The 27,984-nt window shown below is 44.5% G+C and overlaps 1 protein-coding gene across 2 annotated transcripts; it reads right to left on the reverse strand.

The window, feature by feature from the left end:
• Positions 1–67: 67 nt before the first annotated feature.
• Positions 68–27,952, reverse strand: DAP3 (death associated protein 3). Of its 2 annotated transcripts, XM_039512679.1 has the most exons (15): positions 27,798–27,952; positions 25,170–25,231; positions 24,129–24,195; positions 23,867–23,913; positions 16,394–16,516; positions 14,944–15,045; positions 11,754–11,862; positions 11,369–11,461; positions 10,751–10,881; positions 10,182–10,262; positions 8,820–8,978; positions 6,561–6,620; positions 4,541–4,630; positions 3,316–3,433; positions 68–458 (listed from the first exon to the last, which is right to left on the reverse strand). In XM_039512679.1, exons 3-15 carry the CDS (start codon positions 24,181–24,183, stop codon positions 373–375), a joined length of 1,254 nt encoding a protein of 417 aa, XP_039368613.1. In that variant the 5' UTR covers positions 24,184–24,195; positions 25,170–25,231; positions 27,798–27,952; the 3' UTR covers positions 68–372. The 2 variants fall into 2 exon arrangements, with proteins under 2 accessions (XP_039368613.1, XP_039368614.1); XM_039512680.1 differs by lacking the exons at positions 16,394–16,516; positions 23,867–23,913; positions 24,129–24,195; positions 25,170–25,231; positions 27,798–27,952 and adding an exon at positions 15,496–15,694.
• Positions 27,953–27,984: the final 32 nt, after the last annotated feature.

Consider the following 27,984-nt stretch of genomic DNA (forward strand, 5'->3'; position numbering starts at 1 on the left):
GCCAGGAGAGTGAACAGCTAGAGACTGCCCGCAAGCCAGTCACTCATTCAACTTCAGACAGCACAGACCGGTACCACATTCCATTTATTGTTGGTGCTGGGTCATTACAGCTTCTCCTAGAGAAACCCTGACAGGGTCAGGTGCAGAAGCCCCACCCCAACCCTGTTCTTTCCCCCTCTATCCCTACAGCCTCTCCTTGGCTGGTGCAGAGCTCTCCTCCTCACCCAGCTTTTCCTTGTCAGGGCTGGGAAAGAGAGCCCAGCTCTTTCTGCCTAGTGAAGTAGCCAAGGGGGCACATGACAACCAGCCCTTCTTGCTGCTCTGTCTTATGATTAAAAGGCAGCCGTGGCTGCCAGCGAAGATTCCTTAGTATCAGAGATAAGCAGAGATCCGTTCCAGCTGCCAGGGGTTGGAGTTGCTGAGAAACAGCAGTTCCTTTCTCCCTTCTTCTGTACTGGCTGAAACAAAGAGCGAAAAGGAACCCTGTCAATACCACACCAGCAACAAGTTCTTCAGTTGTGTTAGGATTCCAGTGTATTGGCCCTTAAAACTCATAGATTCCAAGGCCAGAAGGGACCACTGTGATCACTGATGCCCTGTATAACACAGTCCCATCCAACTTCCCCACATGAATTCCTAGAGCATCTTTTTGAAAAACATCCCATCTTCATTTTTAAATGGTAAGTTATGGAGGCTCCACCCAACCATCAGGACAGTGTTTCAAATTATCCTCACTATCCAATATTTGCTCCTCGTAGCTGGATTGAATTTGCCTTGCTTCTACTTCTAGTCATTCGACCATGTTAACTTTTCTCTGCCAAGATTGAAGAGTCCATTATCAAATATCTGTAGATACTCACAGACTAATCAAGTCACCCCTTAACCTTCTCTTTCATCATCTAAATAGATCGAGCACCTAGAGTTTATCATCATAAGTCACATTTTGTAATCTTTTAATTGTTCTCAAGGCCCTTCTCTGAATCCTCTCCAATTCATTAACGTCCTTGAATTGTAGACAGCAGAACTGGATGCAATAGTCCAGCAGTGGTTGCACAAGTGCAAATACAGAGGTAAAATAACATTGCATAAAGAGGGGACTCTCAAGTGGGAGTAGCAATCAAGGATTGTACTGGCCCTGTTACCCACAGCATCACAATGTGAGCAAATGTTCAGCTGACTATCCACAACAACGCCCAAATCTTTTTCGGTTGCTGCTTTCTAAGATTGAGTCTTCCATCCTGAAAGAATAGCCTACATTCTTTGTTGCTAGATGCTTACATTTAGCCATCTTCAAACACATAGTTGGTTTGCACCTAGTTTACCAATTGATCTAGATATGTCAGCAACCTGTTACATACCCTTGCTGCCCCCATCACTCCCACTCACTTAGTCCTAATAGTTAGCAATTGGCTTAAAACCTGAAGCAGGAGGTTTTATATCTCTTCCAAAATTTGGCAGCATTAACTATAACAAGAATATCTAAAAGTTTTTATCAATGTTCAATCCCTCTTTGACTCTTGCTAATTCTTGAATTCCACAGCCAGTTCTGAATTTGTCACCCTTCACTTTTACTGAAATGTTATGAAACAAGAAGAACAGAAGCTCCCACTCTACCTTTCACTATGTTTTTTAAAACTACACCCCCTCTTATTTATCTCCTTTCTAAGATAAGTGATCCCAATCTTTTAAATCTGCCTCATACAAGAGTTTTTCCAGGCCCCTGATAATTCATTATCCTTCTCTCAAAACCATCTAATTCTACAATATCCTTTTTGTGTTGAGATGATTAGTACTGCTCACAGTATTCCAGGAGACATACCATTGACTTATAACATATTTTCTGTATTATTCTCCATCCTATTCCTTATGCATTGTAAAAGTTTGCTTTTTTGAGCACAGCTGCAGTTAGCCAAGATCTTCATTAACCACAATGGTGTCCAGGTCTTTTTATGAGTTGATACCTTCAGCATTCTGAATTAACACTATCTGAGTAGTTCAACATTCTACCTGCTGTAATTTATGTTCCTGTTTATTGGCTTCATTAGGGTTAGATTTCCAAGTTTTGAACCTTGTAGCAGTGTTGGTCTCAGGATATTAGAGAGACAAGGTAGGTGAAGGGAAGGTGGTTCAATAAAAGATTTTACCTCACTCACTTTGTGTGTCTAAGTTTTCAACCTTGTCATTGAGCTACATTGGTTTATTTCAGGCCTTATATGGTTTTAAGTAGCATCCATGTCATATCTAAGGATTTCACTTTCTTTGCTTTTGACTTTAGGACCTTTTGTCTAGTTTCCTCATTTTAATGCAATCTCCCTTTTTAAAGTTTAGTGTAGCTGTGTTACTTTGTTATCCTACATCCCCATAGGATGTTGAACTTAATTATGGTGTTATGATCATTATTATTTAGTGGCTCAGCAACTGTCATTCTTACACCCAAGCATTAAGTAGTAAGTTGAGAATAGCCTTTCCTCTTCTGTGGTCAAGAAATAACTCTGCCAGGAAACACTTTAAATGACGAGAAATTGCTTCTCTAAACTTGGTGCTGTTATGCCATGTGGCAAGTGTATATGTGGGTAACTAATGTCTCCCAATATCATCATTATAATATTAGATTTGCTGCCTCTGCTATCCCTCAGCATTATGCACTCAATATACTTTTCTAAATCTAGAGAGCTATAGTATAGCACTACTAGTGTATCTGTATTCTTACCTAAAATATATCCACAAAGCTCTTCTGAAAGAATGTGGAACATACATCTCAATGGCATCCTGATCAGCCTCAAATGCAAGATCACATCTACATGTAGATTTAACTATATACTTTATATAAATGGTTTGATATAATTGCTTGAGAATGTTGAAATGTTTAAGCACTTTTCTAAAAAGGAATGTAAATTGCAAGATACTGCAATGCTATTTTCTATTTAATTATAACCCATAAAAGATTACCTTACCTTCATTTCAGGATCTAAATATGACCTTTTAAAAAAATCCATTGGGAAAAGAAGGTTTGTGTTTGATGAAATATGCATTTCTTTATGCTTGGTGATAATGCATATGTTTATTATGAGGGCACCGTAAGATCTAGATTGCCCCTACTCCTTTAAATTCTTGGATTTTATAAATACAATAGGTATCTTTATTGTTAGCACTTAGCTTTAAAAACAAGAAGTTTCTTGGTTTGGGTTAACAGCTGGAATAATGGTATGAAGGGCACAGAGCTCATCTTTCTCTATGGTGGAGATGGAAGTTGAAAGTACTGCAGTATATGCAGCTGTCTTCATTCTGTCACATGGGAGGGGGGGCAGAACTCACCTCTCTCATGTTGAAGCCACTTGCGGTCAAGGTAATACTGATAACAGCTCTCAAACTCTCGCTGACTGTAATTGGAAACCTGGATGGGAATGAAAGGGTCCAGTGTGTCGAAACCTTCCTGGAAGGGAAAAGTGAAACTGTGAGGCAGACAGAGGGAATGGTCTGAGCTGCGGGGAGATAAGGCACAGCCTAGCCATGAGCAAGCTTAAGTAGAACTGCTTAAAAAAAGAACAGATCTATGGTTCGTGTAACCCAGGATGGCAACTAAAATACAGAGATTAAGTGAACTCTGAAATACTCCGGTTATTTGTGCAGGGCTAATGAAAGAGCAAAAAGCTGAGAATGAGAAGTCAAAAAGCAGGAGCACTGGGGCAGACTCGGCTGGACAACCTGTTTCACCATGGTCAAAGGCAAGTTCCCCCCATCCCTTTCACACACAGGCCAAGCTGAAGAATAAGACTATGACGAAGTTAGATAAAGAGTGTAAGGAACAATTTGAAAGATATGGAGGTTGGTAGCCACATGGTAATAGGGAGACCAGGACCATCCTTACCCATACCAAAGTACGCAGTTGAGTAGGGCACCAGGAAATTTGGGGCACCAAATTTCCTGGTGCCCTGCGCAGCTGCATGCTGCTCCAGCCTCTGCTCTTCCCCAGGGCCCCCGCCCCTGCTCCGCCCTGCCCCAACTCCCCTGAGGCGCCCTGCACTCACCGGTAAGTAGAGCGACCCGGCCCCAGCCTGCTCCGCTCCCCTAGCTCCCAGCCACGCCGCTGTCAAGTGCTGGGGGGCAGTTACCCCCTCCCCCCAAGCCTGGGAGCCAGGGGAGCAGAACAGGCTGGGGCCGGGTCACTCCACTTCTCGCAGGAAGTGGCCAGCCCCCTTCCCCTTGGAGCTAGCGCCATCCCCACATGGAGGCCTGGGCCAGGGCCCCACACAGCCCCACCCCAAGGATGCCTGGGGCCAGCCCCCCATGCTCCCCACCCATAGAGTCCTGGGGCCCCACACAACACCCCCACAGGGGGGCTGCGTAGGGCACCAAAATAGCTAGGGACGGCCCTGAGGGAGACTGAGCCAAGCATAAGGGACAGCATGCAAGAATGACTGAACAGAGCAAGACTGATTCAGCCCATCATATCTACTGAGGAGGTAGGTCTCAAACCAGTATTATTATTTCCATTGCTTTACATGTATCAACGCAGAGGAAGCCAAAGGCCATAACTCACCTTTCCCAGCAACTCATGGGGCAAATAAGCGGAACGTGGTTTGAAGAGAGAGCCTGTCTGGCTAAGAGTGGTCACAATGGCACCTCCATTCTGAAACACAGAGGTGGATTAGAAGGAGCCTTAGATACAGGACAGATACCTCACCTGTCTAGAATCATTAACTGTCTCCTGTGATATCATCCTGCATTTTCCTTCTGGATCCTGTAATTACCTTTAGTCCCATCTTCTCCTAGGCAATGTGTGTTACAGAGCAGAAGTACTGGCTGTGAAGAGCACCCAACTACTCTAGTTCCAGCAGGATGCAGGGCAGAAAGCAAGGAAGCAGCACTGGTTCTTGGGCAGCTCTTCCCAGGAGACAGTGCTGAAAGGAATGGGACTGATTACAGAGACTTCAGGATGGGAGTGAAGTAGTTATATGATCTCCACACTACCTCTATTGGGAGAATCTGGAACTGAAATAGCTTTTTCACTAGGTGGCACTGTACAGAATCTGAGAAGAGGCTATGATGCAGTGGTCCCCAACCTTTTTGTGGCCAGTAGCACATTCATGTTTTCAGAAGAGTGTGGCGGGCACCAACAATTACTCACATACAGGGCCGGCTCCAGGCACCAGTGGAGCAAGCACATGCCTGGGGCAGCACATGCTACGGGGCGGCATTCCGTCCATTCTGCAGAGTCGGAGTGGTTTGTTTTGTTTTGGGGTTTGGGTTTTTTTTGGCGCCAGTTCTGGGCAATGCAGAGAGAAGCCGGGAGGACAGAGAACACTGGCGCCCACAGCCTGCAGCCCTGGAGTTCTCTGTCTCCAGCAGGCGCGGTGCCGCGGCTTCTCTCCCCTGCTGGGCACTAGGCGGGCACACATAAATGCCCTGGCGGGGAGGGATAGCTCAGTGGTTTGAGCACTGGCCTGCTAAACCCAGGGTTGTGAGTTCAATCCTTGAGGAGGCCACTTAGGGATCTGGGGCAAAAATTGGTCCTGCTAGTGAAGGCAGGGGGCTGGACTCGATGACCTTTCGAGGTCCCTTCCAGTTCTAGGAGATTGGTATATCTCCAATTATTACCTATTATTACCTTACCACCACATGGGAGACCACTGCTATGATGGTTTCCCAGTCATTCCAGGCCTGGCCACTGTGAGCAGACATTCAGCACAAAATAAAAAGCAATCTGGAGGCAATAAAGCAGGCGTGGGCAAACTACGGGCCACAAGCTATTTTAAGCCAGCCCGCGAGCTGCACCGCACGGCTTGGCCCTGCTCTGGCCAGGGTGCTGGGTTGAGGGCTGCACCATGTGGTTCAGCCCTGCTCCAGCACTCCTGCTGGGCCGCAGGGTCAGGGCCGCACCACGCAGCTCCCAGAAGTTGTGGCATGGCCCTGCTCTGGATCCTACACACTCCAATGGGAGCTGCAGGGGCAGTGCCTGCAGATGGGGCAACGTGCAGAGCCGCCTGGCTGCGCCTTTGCGTAGGAGCCAGAGAAGGGACATGCCACTGCTTCTGGGAGCCGCTTGAGGTAAGCGCCACTCTGAGCCTGCATCCCCTGAGCCACACCCCAGCCCTGATCCCCCTCCCGCTTTCCAGACCCCTCAATCCCAGCCTGGAGCACCCTCCTGCACCCCAAACTCACCTCCAGCCCCACCTCAGAGCTCGCACCCCAACCCCTATTTTGTGAGAATTCATGGCCTGCCATACAATTTTTATTCCCCAATGTGGCTCTTGGGCCAAAAAGTTTGCCCACCCCTGCAATAAAGTGAGGCTTCTGTTATGCAGTCAAGATTGTTTAAAAAGCTTTCAACTGAAACATCTCTCCACCACATTCTTTAAAAGCTTTTCCTGTAATACATCTGTCAGTGAAAGGAAGAAATGGAATAAGTGAAACTACTAATCAGAGGTAACTCCCCCAAGTCACACAGCTCTGTAAATTCCCAATAGGAAGCCCCTCAGAAGGTCTCACAGCTCTGGACGTCAGCATTTAGCTCTGAACATTGTGCAATGACTTGCCAGCAAGCCCACATGTGCACTCACCCAGTCATTCACCACCATCTTCCTCAGATTGTGGACTAGCGTCAGTTCCTCTGGAGATACCTAATAATGACAATGTCAGTGATTTCTCCAGCCAGCTGTACCTGTCTCCCAGCTCCTCTCCCACCCATGAGGTTCCTTTGGATGCTTAAACAAGCAGAAAAACCCAGAGCACAACAGTTTAACAGTGGCTGCAGTGCAAGAACTATTTGGAGCTTCCTTCAGAGATGCCATTGAGATTTTTAGGGGCTGTCTGAAACACAAGCATGCACAGGAAGAAGGCAGAATCTTTTCCACAGGCAGCCATCTGCCATGAGATCAGTTTCTGGGAATGGGATACTGGTAAGATGATCCATTCCATGCCATACAGGCACTACTAAATTTGAATTCATTAGCCACATGGCAAACATAACCTGAATTCATCTGATTAAGGCAATTATGTCACCCTTCTATGGGAAAAGCTACAACTGCGCAAAATATTCCACCTATCAAGAACCTCAAAGAGCAGTTCTGGCGTCTCAACAGACTAACACTATTATTTACTCTTAACCCTTCTCAACTCAGGACTTCGACTTGCTTTCCCTCTCTGTAGGCCTGGCATCATCCTTGATATCAGTCTCTTCTTCCACTTCTCCTGTGTCTGCAGATCTAGTCATGTGCTAGACCTCCCCCAGGCCCTAATCCCCTCTCACCTGGACTATTAAAATTCTTAACGTAAGAATGGCCATACCAAAGGTTCATCTAGCCCAGTATCTTGTCTTCTGACAGTGGCCAATGCCAGATGCTTCAGAGGGAATGAACAGGACAATTATCAAGTTATCCATCTCTGGTTGTCCAGTCACAGGTGTAGGGATATCTGCAGCATGGGGTTGCATTACTGACCATCTTGGCTAATAGCCATTGATGGACTTATCCTCCACAAACTTTTCTAATTCTTTTTTTTAACCCAGTTATACTTTTGGCCTTTACAACATTCCCTGGCAATGAGTTCCATAAGTTGACTGTGCATTATGTGAAGAAGTTTGTTTTAAATTTGCTGCCTATTGATTTCACTGGGTGACTCCAATTCTTGTGCTAAGTGAAGAGGTAAATACCACGTTCCTATTAACTTTCTCCACACCATTCATGATTTTATAGACCTCTATCATATCGTCACCCACCTTACTTATTTCTTTTCTAAGATGAACAGTCACAGTATTTTTTAATCTCTCCTTATACCGAAGCTGATCCATATTCCTAATCACTTTTGTTGTCCTTCTTTGTACCTTTTCCAATTCTAATGTATCTTTTTTGAGACGGGGCGACCAGAACTGCATACAGTATTCAAGATGTGTGCGTACCATGGATTTATGTAGTGGCATTAAGATGTTTTCTGTCTTATTATCTATCCTTTTCCTAATGGTTCCTAACATTTTGTTAGTTTTGTTTTTTTTTTAACTGCCACTGCACACAGAACATGTTTTCAGAGAGTGATCCATGACAATTCCAAGATCTCTTTCTTGAGTGGGAGCAGCTAATTTAGACCCATCATTTTGTATTTATAGTTGGGATTATTTTTTCCAATGGGGATTATTGTGCATTTATCAATTTTGATAAGGCCTCTCCAAATCAATGAGGCTACCCCCGTCCCACCTTCTCCCTCATACTGACCTGGGTTCCTTTGCATTTCAGGATCCAATTCAAAATTGCCCTCCCTGTTTTTGAACCCTTATACAATGTTACTCTTCTCACATCTCACCTAGTTTTGCCCCGCCCCGCCTTCACACTCTCAGCGGTGTAGGTGTGAGAACTTTTTCCTCTGCAGCACCTTCCACCTGAACCATGCTCCTTGCATATTTCTGCCTCAGTGACTCTCCAGTTCCTTCAAAATCCAGATTGGAAGCCTCTTGTTTGCTTATATCACGTAAATGCCTTCTTCCTTTGCTATTTAACATTGTCATATTTAACCTCAAGAATTTTGGAGAAGCAGATTGTATGAAAATAACTATACAAAATAAAGCTGTATATTGGCAAGGGTGTTGAGCAAAATGAATGCTCTCCTGTTCTTGGTTGTGTGAAGTCATTCACTTTCATATTCTGCATTGCAGAATCCTCATTGGAGAGCTACAGTTTGCAGAATCCTCTGAGTTAGAGAAGCTGGTATATTGTTTATTACTGCTAGAACTTAGCCCCGGAAACAATCATCATCCAAAGGTGGAACCAAACCCTCCCCTTAGGTTTCTCCATTTTTGTTAGCCACAAGAAAGGAAGGTAATTTCCTACAGCACTTTTGTCTTTCTTCCTCAACGATGTCCGTCCCCAGAGAGCATTGATTCCATCCACCGCCACCAGAAGTCTAAATGAACCAAGAGGACACTGCTTCTTTAACTCTTTCAGCACAACCCCCACAGCATCACTGGCATTCTTCACTCGAGTTAAACCCTACAAATGGATGGGTACACAACATTAGCAAAGGGAGAGAATGCAGGCCATGTGCAATCAGGAAGCCTTGGCACCAACTTCTCTCTGAGGAGCAGAAAGATGGGACAGGAGAGACCTAAGACTCTGTCCTCCGCTCCCAAAGGGGCAGCGTGGTCTAATAAATAGATTGGGAATAGGGATAGGTGTCAGCAACTCCTGAGTTCTAATCCCAGCTCTGACACAGACTGTGTATGTGTCCTCCTTGAGGGGTCTAGTTCTATGCTTCAGTCTTCCCATCTACAAGGTGGAGATAACCCTTCCAACTTCCCAAGACTAATGCTTGCACAATGCTTTAGAAGCAGTAAATATAGTTGTTCTTCCCATTCCCTTCACTGGGCTTGTAGTGGGATGGACTGCCCCACTCTCTGTGAGTGTGGGCTGTGGCAGGCCAAGGCACCTGTGCAGACAGGGAGCCAATTAAAGAAGGGCTTATTGTGAGCCAATCAGGGCCAGGCTCAGCCCTATAAGAAGGCTGCCCATGAGGGGAGCAGGCAGTCTGTCCTAGGCCTTTGACAGGGGAAGGTCAGTCTCCAAGGGTGGAGACGACTAGCACCGTGGACAGCGCAGTGCTGGCCAGGCTCGGGAGCTTGAGCCTGTAGCCTGCCAGGCTGCAGGCCCTGAAAGGAAGGGCCTAGTGGGTGCAAGGGGCTGTAGGGGAAGCAGCCCAGGGAAACAGACAGCGAGGCTGCCGCCAGAGGGTCCCTGGGCTGGGACCCAGAGTAGAGGGTGGGCCTGGGTCTCCCCTTTCCCCCCTTGCAGTACACCCAGTCATTGGCCATAGGGAGCAGCCATGGTACTACACCAGATCCCTGACAAGAGGGATTGGACTCAGAGGGCTGTTGGACATGTGGCTGGGGTGTAGGAGTGCTGATCACCGACCCCCGGAAGGGGGTGCAGATGGACTAAGGAGCACTGCTGGAGGGCAGTGGCCTCAAAGAGGACGCTGCCGAGCATGGAGCAACGCGGGCCCAGAGACGCCAACAGAGGGCAAGAGGACGGACGGGACACCACCAGGAGGGGGCGCTCCGCCGGACAGAGCTAATTCCCAGAGTCACCAGTGGGAGGCGCCAGGTGGTGAGTCCCAACCCTGTTACAGGGCTCATGTCTCATTTTCATATTATTGACAGGTTCCAGCAATACCATAGGCAGTTGTCATTCCCTCACCTGTTCCACCACTTCACCCAGTGGTCTGCCCTTCTCAGTGCTTTCCCGTTTGCTCCACATGTATGTCTGTTGTGTTTTTATCTGTAATAAAAGGAGAATTGGGGCAGGAGGTAGGGTAACTGAACGTAGATGGAGAGTGTGAACTGCCAAGCTCCCACAACAAACCTGGGCAGTAGGAGCCCCCACTCTGCTCCAGAGGTGCTGGGAAAGATAGCTGCAGAAGGGTATTTCTTGGTGCAGCATCCCTCAGTGACATAATGACCAAAATCTCAGATCTCCCCCAGTGGTGGGACCCCTTTGCAAACACAGGGATCTTTAATGCATTTCCAACCCCACTGAAACCTACATCCAAATAAGTTACATGATTAATGGTAAGTTATCCAATGTGAATGCACATTCACCATCAACCCAGGAAATGCTTCTCAAAGAAATGAACAGATCTGTGGACCCCATTCCACTGGAGAGATATTCCAAGGGAGGGAGCACATCCCCATGAAATTTCCAGAAGAAGCTGTTCCTGTAGGTTTCCCCTGGTTCCTAATCCAGTGGGCTCGATAGAATCTACTGACCTCTTTTAAGAAGTGGTCATTTGAAGTTTTGAAATTCTTAAGCCAGGTAGATGCTTCCAGAGGCTGGTCAAACCGCTCTTTGTTATAGGAGGACTGCATAAGCTCCCTGCAGTTCTTCACCCAGAGGTGAGCTGTGAAGCAGAAACAAAACGAGACAAATAATTGGCCTGTTTAGCTAAGAGTAACTGCATGCTTTCTTTCTGGTCCTTTTTCCTCATTCTGTATTCACTACAGAAAACCACTATGCCATATAATGAGCATACCCCACCCTTGGGGAAATAGCCACACAGCAAACATTCACCAGGATTCCGCCACAACCTCCAAATGTAGCAGGATCCATAACTCAGGGCACTCATACCAGATTGACTAGTTTGTACTGACAGAGCATGAGGCGTGTGTGTGCGCGCGCACACGCACAGGGGAAACAACACTATTCAATGCCTCTGTTTTCTTCTATGTTTTACTCTTAATTTAATAACTTTTTATATCCCAATCATGGGAAAACCATGATGAATAAAATTTCCCACTCTATAATGTCTTCAGCTGCTTTGCCTTCCCTGTAGGTTAGTTACAGCACACAGAACATTATGCATTCAGAGGTATCAGCAGAGTACTTACCATCTGGAATATGCAGCACCAGCCAGTCTTGTTTTGCACAGTAATGAACAGCATGGCACAGCGTCATAGTTTTCCCCGTTCCCTTCTCCCCATCTCCAACATAAACTGTCAAGGGAAACCTCAGACGAAGAGTCTCCAGGCTATGGGTTTTTTTTTTTCCCCCTGCACACTGAGGGAGATGGGATTCTGACCTCATGTTGGGTAGCATGGGTCAGCCTCCCACCTTCCCTAACTATGTGAGGAAAGGGCATTGGTGGGGAAGGTGGGAGGCTGACCTATGCCACCCAACATGAGGTCAGAATCCCATCTCCCTCTCAGTGTGCAGGAAGCTCAGCTGCCCTTATTTAACTCGCATTCTAGAGCAAGACAAATGAAGAAAGGATACAGATAACATATCGGATAGCTGGGTGGGCAAAGTTGGTGTTTTTCAGATAACCAAGGAGTTCTAGAGCCGGTTTCCGCACCATCAGGCAGCTTTCATTGAACGTCTTCATCTGACAGGAGACAGAATAGGAACAAGGAGCCACATATTAAGCACACATCAGCAGCTCCTACCCTGATTATGTCTGAGTTACACCAGCCCTGACAGAAGTGTACTGTACTTTGTGTCACAACCCCTCCAGTTTGTATCATGACCTTCCTTCACTTTTTCTGCTCTCTTATTCAGAAGCACTTTCCTGATAAATACCCTACAAACTAGATCACAAAGGTTCCTTCTGGCCTTGGAATCTATTAATTGCTTCCACATTAACATGTTACAGAGATTAGCTTAAAATTCAAACTTACTACTAATGCTATAATAGAACTAACCAACTTGAAAATCCCAATCTCATAGGACCTGCTAAGATTGGAACAGACCAATTTATTTTGGATTTACAATATATTCAAAAGAGCCCCTATCAAGGGCTATAAGCATCTTTGCCAAATATTAAACAATCTACTCCCTGTCTGAAGTCCGAAGATTATCAGCTACACTAAACAATACCTCTGCCTGCCTGCCTCCCTCCCTAAAGACGGAACTTGCAACATGCCCTCAAGTCCAGTATCCAGTAGCCAATACCCAAAGCTTCAAAGGAAGAAGATAACCACCCCAGTCCTCAAGTCCTCCTGCCTTAATGCTCCTAAGCCAGTCATGCAATGCTGCACATGGTAGGAAACGTTTCCTTACAACCCTTGAAGGGATCAGAGGATGTCTTGAGGCCCAAGATATTCATACTCCCTAGCCATGCACTCTGTTATGGCAGATGGAAATTCTGCAATAGCTGCATTTAAATTTTAAAACTAACATTTTAAAAGAACTAAATATGAAATGTGCCAAGACAGAAGCCCATTTATTTTCATACTATGGGTGAATTAAATTCAGTGAAAAAACTTCCATTGACTTCAGTGGGGCCAGGATTTCACCCCAATTCAATTTTACACAGATGTGTAGTTTGTTTTGATGTTTCAGATATTTTTTCTTGACAGTGCATAAATGCATATCAGAAGGTTGGGAAACAGAGAAGGGAAGCTTGAGATTTTGGCCACTTGACAGTGCTATTTGCATTTTTTGGCAGTAGAGAGTGCATGAGAAGCACTTTGGAATTCTGGGCAATACTAGTTTACAGTGGATGTTTGTGTTGTCATTTTTAGGTTTCACAGTCAGCAACTCATTAAGATGTACAGGACAGTTTGCACCTTTCCAAGGTATTATTTCAGGCAGTTAGCACACTCAGGAAGACAACATTCTTTGGTTACCATTTCTAAGGTTTTCTTCATAACCACAAATACAAGAAATTATTTTAAATGAACGCTTAGATTCCGGAGCACAATTCTGCAGTAAAGAACGAATTGACAGTGAATTCTGCAATCCTGGAGTATATGGGAACTGTTGCAATTTTAATGTTATACCAGTAGCTGAAAGTGAAATGATCAGTGAAAACAAAGTTTTCCCACTTCAGACTACTGTTGTCGCTACTTTCTTTTTTCCTTATACCATATCAGCACTGTGACTAATGGCAGATGTCGCTTAACAAGCACACAAACGTAATTCACCTGCATGTACATTGTTATAAGCTACATTATCTGGGGAAGAACCATTTGCCTTAAAAAATGTTTCCTAGTTGGAGACTTTTTTCTCTGCATTTAATTAAAGCTTGAATTTAAATTTAAATCTAAATAAGCAAGGCAAACAAATGGCAGTCTATAATGAGCTTTAATTACTACACCACTACCCCGATATAATACGAATTTGGATATAATGCAGTAAAGCAGTGCTCTGGGGGGGCAGGGCTGCACACTCTGGTGGATCAAAGCAAGTTCAATATAACACGGTTTCACCTATAATGTGGTAAGATTTTTTGGCTCCCAAGCACAGCGTTATATTGAGGTAGAGATGTACTGGTTTTCTGAAAAGAAAAAGACACTTGCCCAGATACTTAACTGAGCCTTTAAAAGGCCACAGTATGTAGTTTACACAAACCATAAGGTTTGTAAGTTACTAGGTCGCTGTATTATGTTGGGAGCACATACACTATTGTCTGCACTCAGATACAATCAGGAACAAAAAGGGCCCAACAATAAACCAAAGCCAGGAAATTGATATTGAAGTATTAATTACAGCACAGCATGAAGAGAAAAGCCATGCAAGTGTTAAGAGGAGGAGCCCCACTGTGCTCAGGCATAGGATGTTTCACTTAATTTCTTGGAATATTTTAACAGGTGGCGTTAGGTGCCTTGCTTCCTTGTCATTGGTTCATTTACATTAATGATTCACATTTCATTTGAGTCCAGAAATGCATTTTAAACAGTATGCTATCGCTGCAGAGTAAACCCCACCAGAGTGAGATCTGTGTCACAGATGGAAAGAAAGAGCAAGATATTTTTTTTGCTGATCTAAAGCCATTTTATGAGCAAGTCTCATTTACACAGAAATGACACCATCCAAGTCCCCAAGAGGGGTTGTGCTCAGACAGTCTGGACCCATAGCACATTATAGACCAGGGGTCGGCAACCTTTCAGAAGTGGTGTGCCGAGTCTTCATTTATTCACTCTAACTTAAGGTTTCACATGCCAGTAATACATTTTAACATTTTTAGAAGGTCTCTTTCTATAAGTCTATAATATAACTAAGCTATTGTATGTAAAGTAAATACGATTTTTAAAATGTTTAAGAAGCTTCATTTAAAATTAAATTAAAATGCAGAGTCCCCTGGACTGGTAGCCAGGACCCGGGCAGTGAGTGCCACTCAAAATCAGCTCGCGTGCCATAGGTTGCCTACCCCTGTTATAGACTCATAAATTAGAGACTGAGGAAACTTAAATCACATCCCACTAATCTCCACTCCCCAGCCCCCTTCCGCTATGCAAAGCAAGATCAATCTTCTCTCAACCCAGCCCCATCCCATGGAAGGATCACTCATGACTGTATGCCATCACTGCCAAAAGAAAATCCAGCGTTCTATGGACCCAAAACAACTGTATTCTTCTCAGTGAAGGTGCCTCAGGAATGTGGCTGCCTGCTGTCCCTCACATCACAGTCCTATTACACATCCAATGCTCCCCACATCTCCCCAACCAGCGCTGAAACAGAGTACCTGCATTTGGAAGCGGTAGGGCAGTCCATGTGGAAACACCACCTTCACCTCCTGGAGGGGGATGCTGTAGTGTTGACCCTCATGTTGCTCTGCATGGTTGGCCTGTTAAGTTAAAATACAAATTGTAACACCCATGGGATGCTGAACTCTAGAGGAGCCATCACATCTGTCTGTGTACAGAGGTTCCCTTAAAAGTGGGGCAGTAAAGTACAACCCAGGCAGAATAATTATCATATTGCTCAGAGTCAGAATACACTTGCTGCTAGGTTTTATTTATTTAGCGGTGGTGGTGGTCGACAAAATTGGTTTCTTTTACAGTGGTGAAGTGTATGCAAATCTGGAAGCAGCACTGCTTCCTACTAGCTGTAGCACAGTCCAGGGTGTCTCCTGGATTTGCAAATTATTTTTTTAAAATCAGTTTTGATCTAGACAAGTCAATCATACCTCCACCCTATCAAGATATTATTTGGGGATACACACAGGGACCAGGGCTGTTAAGTAAGAAGGTGCCAATTCTACAGTCTCTTGAGTGTTTAGCTTTCATGTTGTCACCTCAGTGCTGTTTAGTGAAACTTCTCTGTAACCAAGCATTTTAACTTCTAGAGGAAAGTTGTAGAATGAGGTGGGAAGATAAACCACAGGAGCATCTGTACAGTAAGAAGTGATCCACAATATGGACAAGCTTGAGGAACATGGATTTGATTCATTAAGAAGCATTGGCTGCTGTTGCCAAACATATCAGACATGTGCAACCGGAATGCTGAAGCCAGTTGCTTGGCAACATAAATCCTAGACCTAGAACAGTGGAGACAATTCTTGCCATCTGGGCTCTTCTGTGCAGTCTATAGAGATGCTCTGATCACATGACTGGATCATCTGCATGCTGCTGTTTCCATAGAGACCTCAAAGGAATCAGCAGTGCAAGAGACTCCAATTACAGAGGCAGTGGAAAAGCTCCTCAAAGGCTTATTTCATTCATTTATTTCACTTCATTTTGTGCTTGAGAGAGGGTGAGACTACAGCTGGAATTATAAAGCCTGTAGGGTGTGCTGGGTTATTCTTTTTCCCTTAATAGCCAATCTGGGGAGGTTAGTCAGAAAAGAATGACCCTGAAGTTGAAATTAATGGTGTCCGATGCCAAGTTCACCCACATCTGAGCTGCTACACTACATGGCCCATTTCATTTGTACAGCTGCAGAGAAAGAATCGATACATGTTCCAAAGAGATTTCAGAAAGGGTCTCGGCCCTGTTTTGAAGGTTTGTTGTTCACACCCTAAAGGAGCAGGGAATGGCTATTATGAAGAATCACCTACTCACTTCATTCTCACTCGTAAGTAGCATATGATCTCAGTCACTGAGGACCACTGGGTCCAGGGTGCCTAAGAACAGACACTGATGCACTTAGGGAATAGCCTAGTTGACATAATAGTAAATATGGCAGTAACTCACCGGGTTGCTCTCATTGGTGCGGAATACTGTTCTAGGTTTCTCTGCTGGGATTTGGACATCCTGATTAACCGCAGCACTTAACCAAGCCCTGGCACTGGCATGGAGAAAATACCCAAAATCCAACTACAGAGGAAAAACATTTCTCAGCAATTGAAAGACCATAATTACATGCAAAAATCCAGTTAACTGTTGAAGCTTTACACACTTACTGTACACATCAGGGAAGAGTCAATGTAACATGCTCTACTCTGGAAGTAGGGATCACAGCAATTAGAATATATAGGAAATCATTGTGTAAAGCTCAATGTTATGTTATTGCATCGTTCTAAACCCTTTCAATTCACTTAAGTCTATCTGCCACCCTTGCAAAGCTGAGCTCTCTATCTAAATGAGTTATCCCATGTCCGGTGGCACCTTAAAGACTAAACAGATTTATTTTGGCATAAACTTTCATGGGTAAAAAACCCACTTCTTCAGATGCATGGAGTGAAATTACAGATACAGGCATAAATATATATTGGCACATGAAGAGAAGGGAGTTACCTTACAAGTGGAGAACCAATGTTGGAGGCCAATTCAGTCAGGGTGGATGTGGTCCATTCCCAATAATTGATGAGGAGGTGTCAATACCAAGAGAGGGAAAATTGCTTTTGTAGTGAGCCAGCCACTCCCAGTCCCTATTCAAGCCCAAATTGATGGTGTTAAGTTTGCAAATGAATTGTAGTTCTGCAGTTTCTCTTTGAAGTCTGTTTCTGAAGATTTTTTTTTGTTGAAGAATGGCTACTTTTATATCTGTTGTTTGAATGTCCAAGTGTTCTCCTACTGGCTTTTGTATGTTACCATTCCTGATGTCTGATTTGTGTCCATTTATCCTTTTACATAGAGACTGTCCTGTTTGGCCAATGCACATGGCAGAGGGGCATTGCTGGCACATGATGGCATATCACATTAGTAGATGTGCAGGTGAATGAGCCCCTTATGGTGTGGCTGGGTCCTATGACAGTGTCGCTAAAGTAGATGTAGGGACAGAGAAGGCAACGGGGTTTGTTACAGGGATTGGTTCCTGGGTTAGTGTTTCTGTGGTGTGCTGTGTAGTTTCTGGTATTTGCATCAGATTGGGGGGCTGTCTGTAAGCGAGGATTGGCCTGCCTCCCAAGGCCTGTGACAGGGGGATCATTTTCCAGAATAGGTTGTAGATTGCTGTTGATATGCTAGAGAGGTTTTAGCTGGGAGCTTTATGTGATGGCCAGTGGTGTTCTGTTGTTTTCCTTGTTGGGCATGTCCTGTAGTAGATGACTTCTGGGTACCCGTCTCACTCTGTCAATCTGTTTCCTCACTTCCCCAGGTGGGTATTGTAGTTTTAAGAATGTTTGATAGAGATCTTGTAGGCCTTGTATTTTAGGGCTTGCCTGTAGACAATGGATCATGTGATGTGTCCTGGATGAAAGCTGGAAGCATGTAGATAAGTATAGCGGTCAGTAGGTTTCCAGTATAGGGTGGTGTTTATGTGATCATCACTTATTTGCACTGTAGAGTCCAGGAAGTGGATCTCTTGTGTGGATTTGTCCAGGCTGAGGTTGATGATGGGGTGGAAATTGTTGAAATCCCGGTGGAATTCTTCAGGGACCTCCTTCCCGTGGGTCCATATGATGATGTCATCAATGTAGTGTAAGTAGAGGAGGGGTGCTAAGGGACGAGAGCTGAGGAAGTGTTGTTCTAAGTCAGCCATAAAAATGTTGGCATACTGTGGGGCCATGCAGGTACCCATAGCAGTGCCGCTGACTTGAAGGTATAAGTTGTCCCCAAATCTGAAATGGTTGTGGGTGAGGACAAAGTCACAAAGCTCAGCCACCAGGTGTGCCATGGCTTCATCCGGGATACTGTTCCTGACAGCTTGTAGTCCATCCTCATGTGGAATATTGGCGTAAAGAGTTTCTATATCCATGGTGGCCAGGATGGTGTTTTCAGGAAGATCACCAATGTATTGTAGTTTCATCAGGAAGTCGGTGATGTCTCGAAGATGGCTAGGAGTGCTGGTAGCGTAGGGTCTAAAGACAGAGTCCAAATAGCCAGATATAGATAATAGCTGTCCTTAATGGGAGTGGACCACATCCACCTTGACTGAATTGGCTTTCAACACTGGTTCTCCACTTGTAAGGTAACTCTCTTCTCTTCATGTGCCAATATATATATTTATGCCTGTATCTGTAATTTTCACTCCATGCGCCTGAAGAAGTGAGGTTTTTTATCCATGAAAGCTTATGTCCAAATAAATCTGTTAGTCTTTAAGGTGCTACTGGACTCCTCGTTTTTATCCCATTAAGGACAGATCAAGAGCACAGTGCAGCCATTAAAGTCTTATAGCTAATAGCGCCGCCGGCGCAGCGGCAGCGCCGCAGCAGCGGCGCTTTGAAGCGCTAGTCAGCCCCCCTGCTGGCTGGGAGAACTCCTCCGCTGCTCTCCCTCCCTCCCCCTGTGGGGGGAATAGGGGAGACAGGCGCCAGCGCGCAGCGCTGGGGGCTGGGGCACTGCCAGCGGGCGCAATTTGCAGCGCGCTGCAGAGCAGTGTGTGTCACACCCTGCTGCAGCGCTGCAAATTTGCAAGTGTAGCCAAGCCCTTATAGCTGAGAAGTTCCTGTAAGGTTTCTGCCTACAGTGATGAATGGCAGCTAGTACCTTGCAAATTCAAGCTGACTAGTAATCCATAATCACTTCAATTACTGCAGGATTAATGCAGCACTGACCACTATTTGGTATTTATAATTAAACTCCTTGCATTGATTTCCTGGCTAACGGTGTCCCAGCATACAGAATTTTTCATTAAAACAGAACTATGAAACTGAAACAGCCAGCTAAGCGAATACAAGCTACTCTATAGGAAACTCATGAAGTGTGCCTGTAAGCCCCAACCAGAGAAGGCAGGGAATTAAGGGTAGCAAGGAATAAAAAGAGTTTTTAGTAGGCCAAGGTGAAAGAAAATGTTAACGGTGAATGTAGAAGCTGAGCTCAGAGATAACAGTGAATTAACTGTCCCACACACTCAGGGCGGAGAGGCCAAAACAAACAAATGAAAACCTGCTTAAGCATTACAGACAGCAACAGTTGCTGTCTCCAACTCAAGATACAAAGAAAGCAGTTTCCTGCTCTGCCTCCCTGTACAGTCCATTTGTTCCCCAGCACAGATGACAGCAGCACTGTGTAAAGCCAAAACACCAAGATTTAGACACAGAACAGCTGCTTAATTCCACATTGTCATGCAGCTTTTCTGCCATCAGTATTTGAGGGTCTTACTTGGGGTCACCTGAAAGGCATCACAGGGCTTTGAAGAAAGCAGAATGCTCAGATTAACCCACACCCAAATTAAATATGACTATGCTCCTGATTCAGCATTTCAGCTCTGCTTAGGGAAGGAACAAAACCAGTTTGTATTCTCCACTCCACATACCGATTTAACTAACCTTAGTGATAGTGGGCATTATGCAGGTAAACACCCTCGTCTATACCACCAATCTTCAGGTTTATCATCATATGGCTAGGTGGTCTCTATTTGCCCCCAGGGTGCCCTTTTCTCCTTAGCACCATGCAATTTGGAGTGATCTCATGGGCTTTTTTCAAGATTTTATTTTCACCTAGAGATGTATGACTTATTTTGGTACTTGTGAGAGCAAGGAACTAAAAGCACTCGAGTCAAGCAGTGTCAACAACTGGGGCTGTGAAAGTACCTTCCACCTGCTCTGCTAGTACACCTCAGTCATGACCTGATACTAGAACTGCAGGAGTTGTCCTTCCCATCCCCACAACCTCCCAGTCTCTGCCAATGGTACCTCAGTTTCAACCATCTACCACCCATGCTGTTTTGGTCCTGACTCCCTCCCAATGCAGCTCAAGTCTGCCCTGCAACATCCCCTGCTACTCCAAATATGCATCTCTCCTGCTTGAGACTTCAAAGTGCTTCACACTGTGTGGCTGAGCAGTGATGTAGACAAGTCAGGACTTTAGTGAACTCGGTTCAAATCTTGGCCTGGGTCACAGAAATGAAAAGTTATTGCACTAGTCTGCTATTGGCCCCCTCCCCCACATCCACCATGGCTTGCATGAAAGCCAAGTTCTATGCTCTATATAGACAAGTCAGGATAACCAAGAGCTTCTGTCAAACTTCCTGCTCCCCATCCCACTCCTCCCAATGCCTGCCCACATAAGCCTTCCAGTAAACAGGGTAAGATTTTTGGTTCCATTTTTACACAGCTTTGAGACCAGCACTGCCAATTCCACTTTTCCCAAAGCAAAATTCCACAGCCTCAGTAAAGCTTGGATTCTACATGAAGTGAAGACCATTCTCTTTGTTCCAAAGACAGATGATCCAAAAGGCAGGAGATAGCATGATGTATTTCTTAGGATCACCTGCACAACATTCCTCGTTTGTCACACTGCTTTGGCAGTTTCCATCTGGGGACTCCTTTCTGCATCATCCCATAGATGCGGCTTTTAATACACCTGGACACAAAGTCCATCTAAATGTGCTAGAATGGATAGAGAACCAAATTACAAGCCTCTTGAGTGATGGGTCCCAATCTTTCCCAAAACATAACGCAACAGCTCTAACAACTGTCCTAGAGCTTTAATGATGCACATCTGCATTTTCTGAGTTCAGTTCAGTGGCTTGCAAAACCAAATTTACCAATGAAGTGTTTAAACTAAAACATTCTCAATACTCTACAATAATTCAACATCAACAAAATCAAGTCTTCAAACTGTCACCTTGCTGCACCTGAATATAAGCGTTTTCAGTCTCATGTTCAGAAGGAGTTACCACTGGCAAATAGAGAAAATCGTCAGTAACTCACTCGGCATTGTACTACCAAGGATTCCTTTTCCCCCTCTACATGTAATGATGCTCCTGTATGGGAGCAACAAATGTCACTCAATCCTTGGAACTGACAGATTCTCATGTCACAGAGAGCAAATGAGCCAGGAAGAGGTATTGATAAAGATTGCCAGTTATTGTTTGGGGAATTGTAAAGCTTTATTTTTATTTTGTACCCCAAAAGGTTTACACCTAGACCACCATTAATTTACATACATGTCCTGACTTTTTAAAATTACAACTTCACCCTCAAGGCTATAAAGCTATTCACATGGAATACTTGTGTATGTCTCTTCAGTTCATCATAGGATTCCATTCATTTAATTTTGAAAAACAGATATGTAAACTGAACAAGCTGTTCAAATGAGATCTGAAGACAATTTATCTCAGTCCTAGCAAGTGGTGTTTATATTAAATTGCTGTTGGCCAGAAGACAGCACTCTAACTCAAACCTCTTACATGGCAAGCCACCTATCACACACTAAACCAAGGATTCATCAAGAAACCAAATGCCATAAGGTGGAGCTGTTTCTACATGAATCCCTGCACCTCACTGGCCATGCACTTATTCAATAAATCACCATAAAAGTGATTCCCTACATTCTGTGCAGGTCTCAGTGATAAATATGGCACTGCACAACAGGAATCTTATCTCTGGATACAAACAGTTTGTATATTCTCCCTCTGCAGTACAGGATTGATACAGTCCTTGACAAAAGACCATTTAGAAGTCATCTCAAAAGAGGTCACTCTGATTTAAATAATAGAACAAACAACTAGAAGATCCTCCTCACTATTAATGACTCACCCCAGATGGGCAAAGCTAGTGCATTAGCATTGTGTTCACAAAGCTGTAGATTTTACATTCTGAGGTAGTGCACTAGGTCTTTAAATCCTGCTCATTGTTTGTATCCTGAGATTAGTGTACTGACACACATGCTGAGTGTGCAAGTTTAATCTTTGAGCTAGTGATGCAAGGGAGTATTCTTAGTGCAAGACAGACAGACTCTGGACTCTGTCCATAAATAGGCAGGGCTGTGGCACTAAGCCCCCTCCTCACTTCCCAGAAAGACAGAGAGAGAGCAGTAAGGAGGACCCCGTGCAACTTGGATGTATCTGCTTTGGTAGAGTTGGTGGGCCCACTGCACTCTTTTCCTCCTGCTACACAGAGTCCTCTTCTGGGGTGGCACTGGCATTTTCTTAACCACCCAGCACTGGGTCTTGAAGATTGCACCTAATTGAGATGCACAGAGCAGTTCATACCTCATTTTTTCATGCTGTCTGTATTCTGGAAGATATTGCTGTCTTGGTTTTATTTTGGTTCACATATTCAAGCTTTTCTTTGCCATCACAAGGGCTAGAAACTCAGTCCCAGTATTTTTTCATATAGTTGTATACAGTTTGGGTAGTACTAAACTTCCCCTTTTTGGCTAAGGACACTACTTTTTACCAAAAGAGTTAAAGCAACATAACTGCCTAATATGGATGAGTCTATTGGTATGAAGGTACCTTTATATGAGTATAACTGCATCCACACAAGGGGGGTATTGCTTATTTTAACTATACTGGTTTCAAGCAGTTCAATTGGTACAAAAACTGCATGTCGACAAGCCCTTACTTTTTTTCAAAATATAGTTTAGAGTCTGATGTAACATGGTTCCAGAAGATGGGGACCTTGACATGGTCCTAAAGTATCTATGCTTCAATCCAGCCCTGGCTTTTAAATTCCTAGTTTACACACAAGCGGGCAAAAATCCTACAATTAAACCCATAAATGCACAAACAACTTTACAGCTTGAAAATAGGCAAGATGAGCGGCTGTTGTAATCCATTTGCATTCAGAAGCTGGGAGCCTGCTTCCTGGCCACTTGGAACAATTTAGGGTTGCAGGTTTGCTGACAGCTGAAGTTACATACCTCAGTCACTGGACATTTGAGATTTAAAGGCCATAAGAGCTGCAGGAAGGTAGTCACATGACTAGACTGACATGCAAAAGGCTGTTACTCTGAAGGTTAAATCTTTTTGAAAAGAGAGGTCCTCACAATTGTGCTGCTGTTGGCCATAAAGGGGCCACAGAGCTAATTTAATTGGCCCCCAGGGACAAAGACCAGAGCAGAAAGAGTTCCCCTAGCAAGCATAAGGTCATTAAGATAACCCCATGATTCTACTTCCAACACAGTCCCCAGGATAGGGGCATGCCAGGCCAGAGCAGGACCACATTACTCTGCACTTCACTTATGGGTCATCCTCTAGCCCAAAGTAGCTGGAGGCAGATAGGCCTGCAGCCAAGCCCAGAGGTGTAAAGAACATATAAAAGCTGTCTTTGCCCCATCTTTACTCCCCACTTCTTGGGCCATACCCCCTCAGGAGGCACAGTAAAGAATCAAGGCCATCATCAGTAGTGGATCTTATCAAGAGTAGTGCTGCTCAATGATCTTGAGAAAGGATGCCTTTAGTGCAAATCCAGCAGATTTTCTGTTTTCAAAATGACTTATTACGCAGTACAATGTGAAAAATAGCATTCTGGACCTTTTTAGTGACAATCATTCCAGATCCCAAGACAGAGATCCAGCAAAGGGGATACTTCACAGAGCCAGTGCAGGACTCACCTTGGGCCCCTGGCAGATCACTGCTTTCACGCTTCTCAGCATTATCCCTGCAGAGACAAGAGTGGAGTTTACTCTCAGCAATTCACAATATCTGATCTCTCCTATCAAGTTCTCAAATGCGTGTCTTAGGAACTGTCATCAGCCATGGTGTATACAGTGTTCTTGTAGCCCTGCTGGTCCCAGGATATTAGAGAGAAGGTGGGGGAGGTAATATCTTTAATTGAACCAACTTCGCTGGCGAGAGACAAGCTTTCGAGCTTACACAGAGCTCTTCTTCCTTCTTCTCCCTCATCAGTCATGCTGTGAGCCTGTTCCATGAAGAGAGAATCCTAGAGAGCTCCGAAAAGAATACATGAAGTCAGGTTAACCATGTATCCAGATGGGCATAAAGTATTTCTTACATCAATGAGTGTGAAAACAAACTTTGCATGGTCTCCTTCTGGCTTTAGAACTACTTGCAAACAATTAGGATTCTGAGTAAAGGAAAACCATGTCCACGCTCTTCCAAAAGTTAGCTAAAAGTATGTCAGATATCATACAAAAACTTTATATGTAAGCATCTCTCAAATCTCAAGGTGACGGACTTAGGGAAATATGATTTTTGTTTAGTGCCAACTATACCCAACAGAGGACAAACTGTTCCTGCCCAACGAGCTTACCGTCTAAATAGACCAATAAGATTCCGACAAAGCATTAGGTGGTGTGTATGTGCTTCACAGCAGTAAAGCATGTTATTAAAACAGCACTGCCTTGGGGGACAGCATAGCAGTTCCATCTAATGGAGAAGGGTATTTTGCAGAGATATTTGCAATAAGCACCATACTTGATAAGTAGCTTTAATGACTGAAAGCCTCGGTCTTGTGCTCAGTTATCTTGAGGGATGGATATTCCCCTTTTCCTTTTGATTTTAACAGGCAGAATCAAAAGATGATCCCCCTTCTGAATAAGAGAAGTCAGTTTAATATTACTAGATATTATGAAGCAGGAATCATGCAAGACAACACTAAGACACAGAAAGCTTCTCAATTCGCTCCTGCTCCTCCATCTGTCAGAGTCTGCTGCTAAACAGCCAGCTTTGGTTACCATGACAGAAGGAAAAGCAGCAAAATGCACAATAGACAGATTGAGGCAAGAACAGAGGGTCCCAAAAATCAATTTAATCAGGGTACTTTTGCTCAAGGCTGTCTTCATAGCACTATCCTAAAGAGCATGTGAAAACACAACATAAAATGTAATGGATTTAAAAAAACCCTCTTCACTTTTGAGAAGTTATTATAGAATACATTTAAAGCAAGCTACTAACCTCTCAGGAGTGGATGACTTTCAGGAACCAATGGCTTCTGATCTTCCTGTTGTTAACTGCTTCTGCACAGAAGAAACACAAAAGCTAATTTATGAAAGAAGACAAAAGTTACTAACTGGATGGAATCGTATCTGGAATTCTCATTATGCTGGGGAGGAAGGAAAATAACTGAACACTTAAGGAAGGATGACATTAGCCTTGTAAAGAGATCCTCTGATCTCACACTGAGCAATCAGTAAGAAACAAATTTAAAAGAGCAAGTTTTAGTTTTGCCACAAAAAAACTTGCTGAAATTCTTAGTTCATTCTACTCTCCAGTGCCAGCACATAGGATAACAAGACATTGATGAGGAACAGAAAGGAGTAATTCAACTTTTCACAAGAGTTTAACCCCTTTTGTCTAGGAGTCATGAACTTCTCTACTAGAACAGCTATTTCACTAACTTGTGCCTGGTCTTATTAAAATAAGGACTAAGTTCAAAAACAACCCAGGATGCCACTCACATTCTGCCACTAAAGAAATCTGAATTCAGTCTTTTGAGAATACTTTCAGAGCAGCAGCATCACCTGTGTTATTTGGAAGCCGCCTCAAGTCATGGAGAATCCATCTCAAACCAGACATAACTTTGAACCACCATATATGGTGAGGGTGGGAGGGGGGTGTCACTGAAGATCATTACAAAGGCCCTAAACCAACTATGGCTGGTTCTGGAAAGCAAGAGGCAGCTCATTGAGTCATAGAATTCAAGGCCAGAAGGGACCATTCTGACTGACTATTCTGACCTCCTGTATGAGAAAAACCAAAGAAACTCACCAATAATTTCTGCATCAAACCCCCAACTTTTATTTGAGCTATTACATATCTTTTAGAAAGATATCTAATCTTGATTTAAAGACTTCAAGTGATGGAGAATCAACCATGTTAGTAGATAAATTGTTCCTATGGCTAGTTACCCTCACTGTTAAAGTTTGCACCTTATTTTGAAATTGCTTGTGAATAGTCATTTTAAAAAGTAAACAGCAAGCAATTTTGGAGGCATCTCAGCCGCACAATTAATTTACCAGTGAAAACTCTATGAAGTAGCATGAAGGTTACACACACAAGCATCTCCATCTCAGAGAAACCCTAATCTGGTGTGTCTCTCCCTACATTAATCTGAAAAACAAGTTTCTTTATAAGTATTAAAAAGTGGATGTTTAGTACCAGTGTATTTACCACCAGATTCAAGAACCCCACAATGAAACGATATGGCAAGAGAAGCCACACACCCTCCATGGCAGATTCACATATTGAATCTCCTCTCTCCCTACACTGTGTTTTCTACCCTGCTCACATATGCTCTCCCTCTGCTCCTCCCCAACTATCTCTTTACCATACTCTTCTAATGTGTACCATCAGTCCCTCCCTCTCATGCTACCCCACATGCATATACAAAGGTTTCAGATATCTAATATGCAAATAATTAAAAATAGCAGTCTCAGACTGCTGTGAAAAATGGTGGTCCCAATCTACCCAGATGGCAAGGAAAGTGAAAATGCTGACAGTTCTGCCAAACTGCTATTCCCAGATCCTACTATAGCTTCATCTTTCCCCAGTGTTTAGTCTAGTCAGAGCTTTTGCAGGTTGTAGCACAGTGTGATCTGACTATCAATGTCACTGCTGCCCACAGCGGTCCCAAAAGCAGCAGCAAGAACTGAAGATACTGGTTAGTTTTCGCTCAATAGTCGCTTGGGAATCACTGAGAAGAACCACTGATGTCTGTTATGAATAGCATCAGAGTCAGCCACGTTGTGAAGGTTCTTCACAATACTAAAATCTGAGGCTTTCAAATCTGGGGTGAAGGCCCCTTCAGAAGAGTGGCAAAGGGATACTGGGACCCAAAGGTTTCATGGCATTTGGCGGGAAAAAGTGGAAATTACTGAGAGGGCAACAAGAATCATAGATTATTAGGGTTGGAAGGGACCTCAGAAGATCATCTAGTCCAACCCCCTGCTCAAAGCAGGACCAATCCCCAAATGGCCCCCTCAAGGATTGAACTCACAACCCTGGGTTTAGCAGGCCAATGCTCAAACCACATCAGGAGCCAAATATAATGGACAAGTGGCAGCTGTGCCAAACAGAGTTCAGCACTGTGAGGTAAAGCACTAGCATGCATGGACCAAGCTGGGATCCAGTGAGACTCCAAAGGGCCACACTATTGGGTGGGGGAGATAGAGAAGAGGTCATAGCAAAGGGAAGAGCCTGTAGGGAGAAAACAAATATAAATGAGGACAAAAGCAGAAGACACCATGAGTGAGGGCCCTAGCCCGCAGGGTGCCTTGGGTCACAGCTCCATTGTCCCGATGGGTGTGTTTGGCTCGCTCTCCCGGAACTTTCGAGGGCACGTGGCTGAGGCCTCTGAAAATTCGGAGACCCAGCACTCCCCCGTCACGCCGGAGCGGTGCTGCGAGTGGGCGGCTGGGCCCATGACAGCCGAGCTCTGTTAGGACCCCATGCTTGTCGCCCCAGACTCTGCAGGGCGGGTACACGATGCATCCCCAGCCCCTCCCTAAACGCGGGGTCATGAGGGATACAGGTGCCGGCGGGCCTCTCTTGATCGCCCAAGCACGGGACCTCGCGAGGCCTCACCAGCAGATGGGAACTCCGCATAAGCCACTAGACTGCTCCCACCGCGCCCCCGGGCGCCGCCATCTTACAGAGGAAGAAAAGGACGTCAGGAAGGCATCTGCTTTCTACGGATGCTCTGAGAGGACAAACCAGCAAGGCGAACAAAAACGCGCGGAGACGAGGAATAGAGTTATCTGCGCCCCACCCC

Source organism: Mauremys reevesii, linkage group 24 (assembly GCF_016161935.1).
Source record: "Mauremys reevesii isolate NIE-2019 linkage group 24, ASM1616193v1, whole genome shotgun sequence".
Lineage (NCBI taxonomy): Eukaryota > Metazoa > Chordata > Testudines > Geoemydidae > Mauremys > Mauremys reevesii.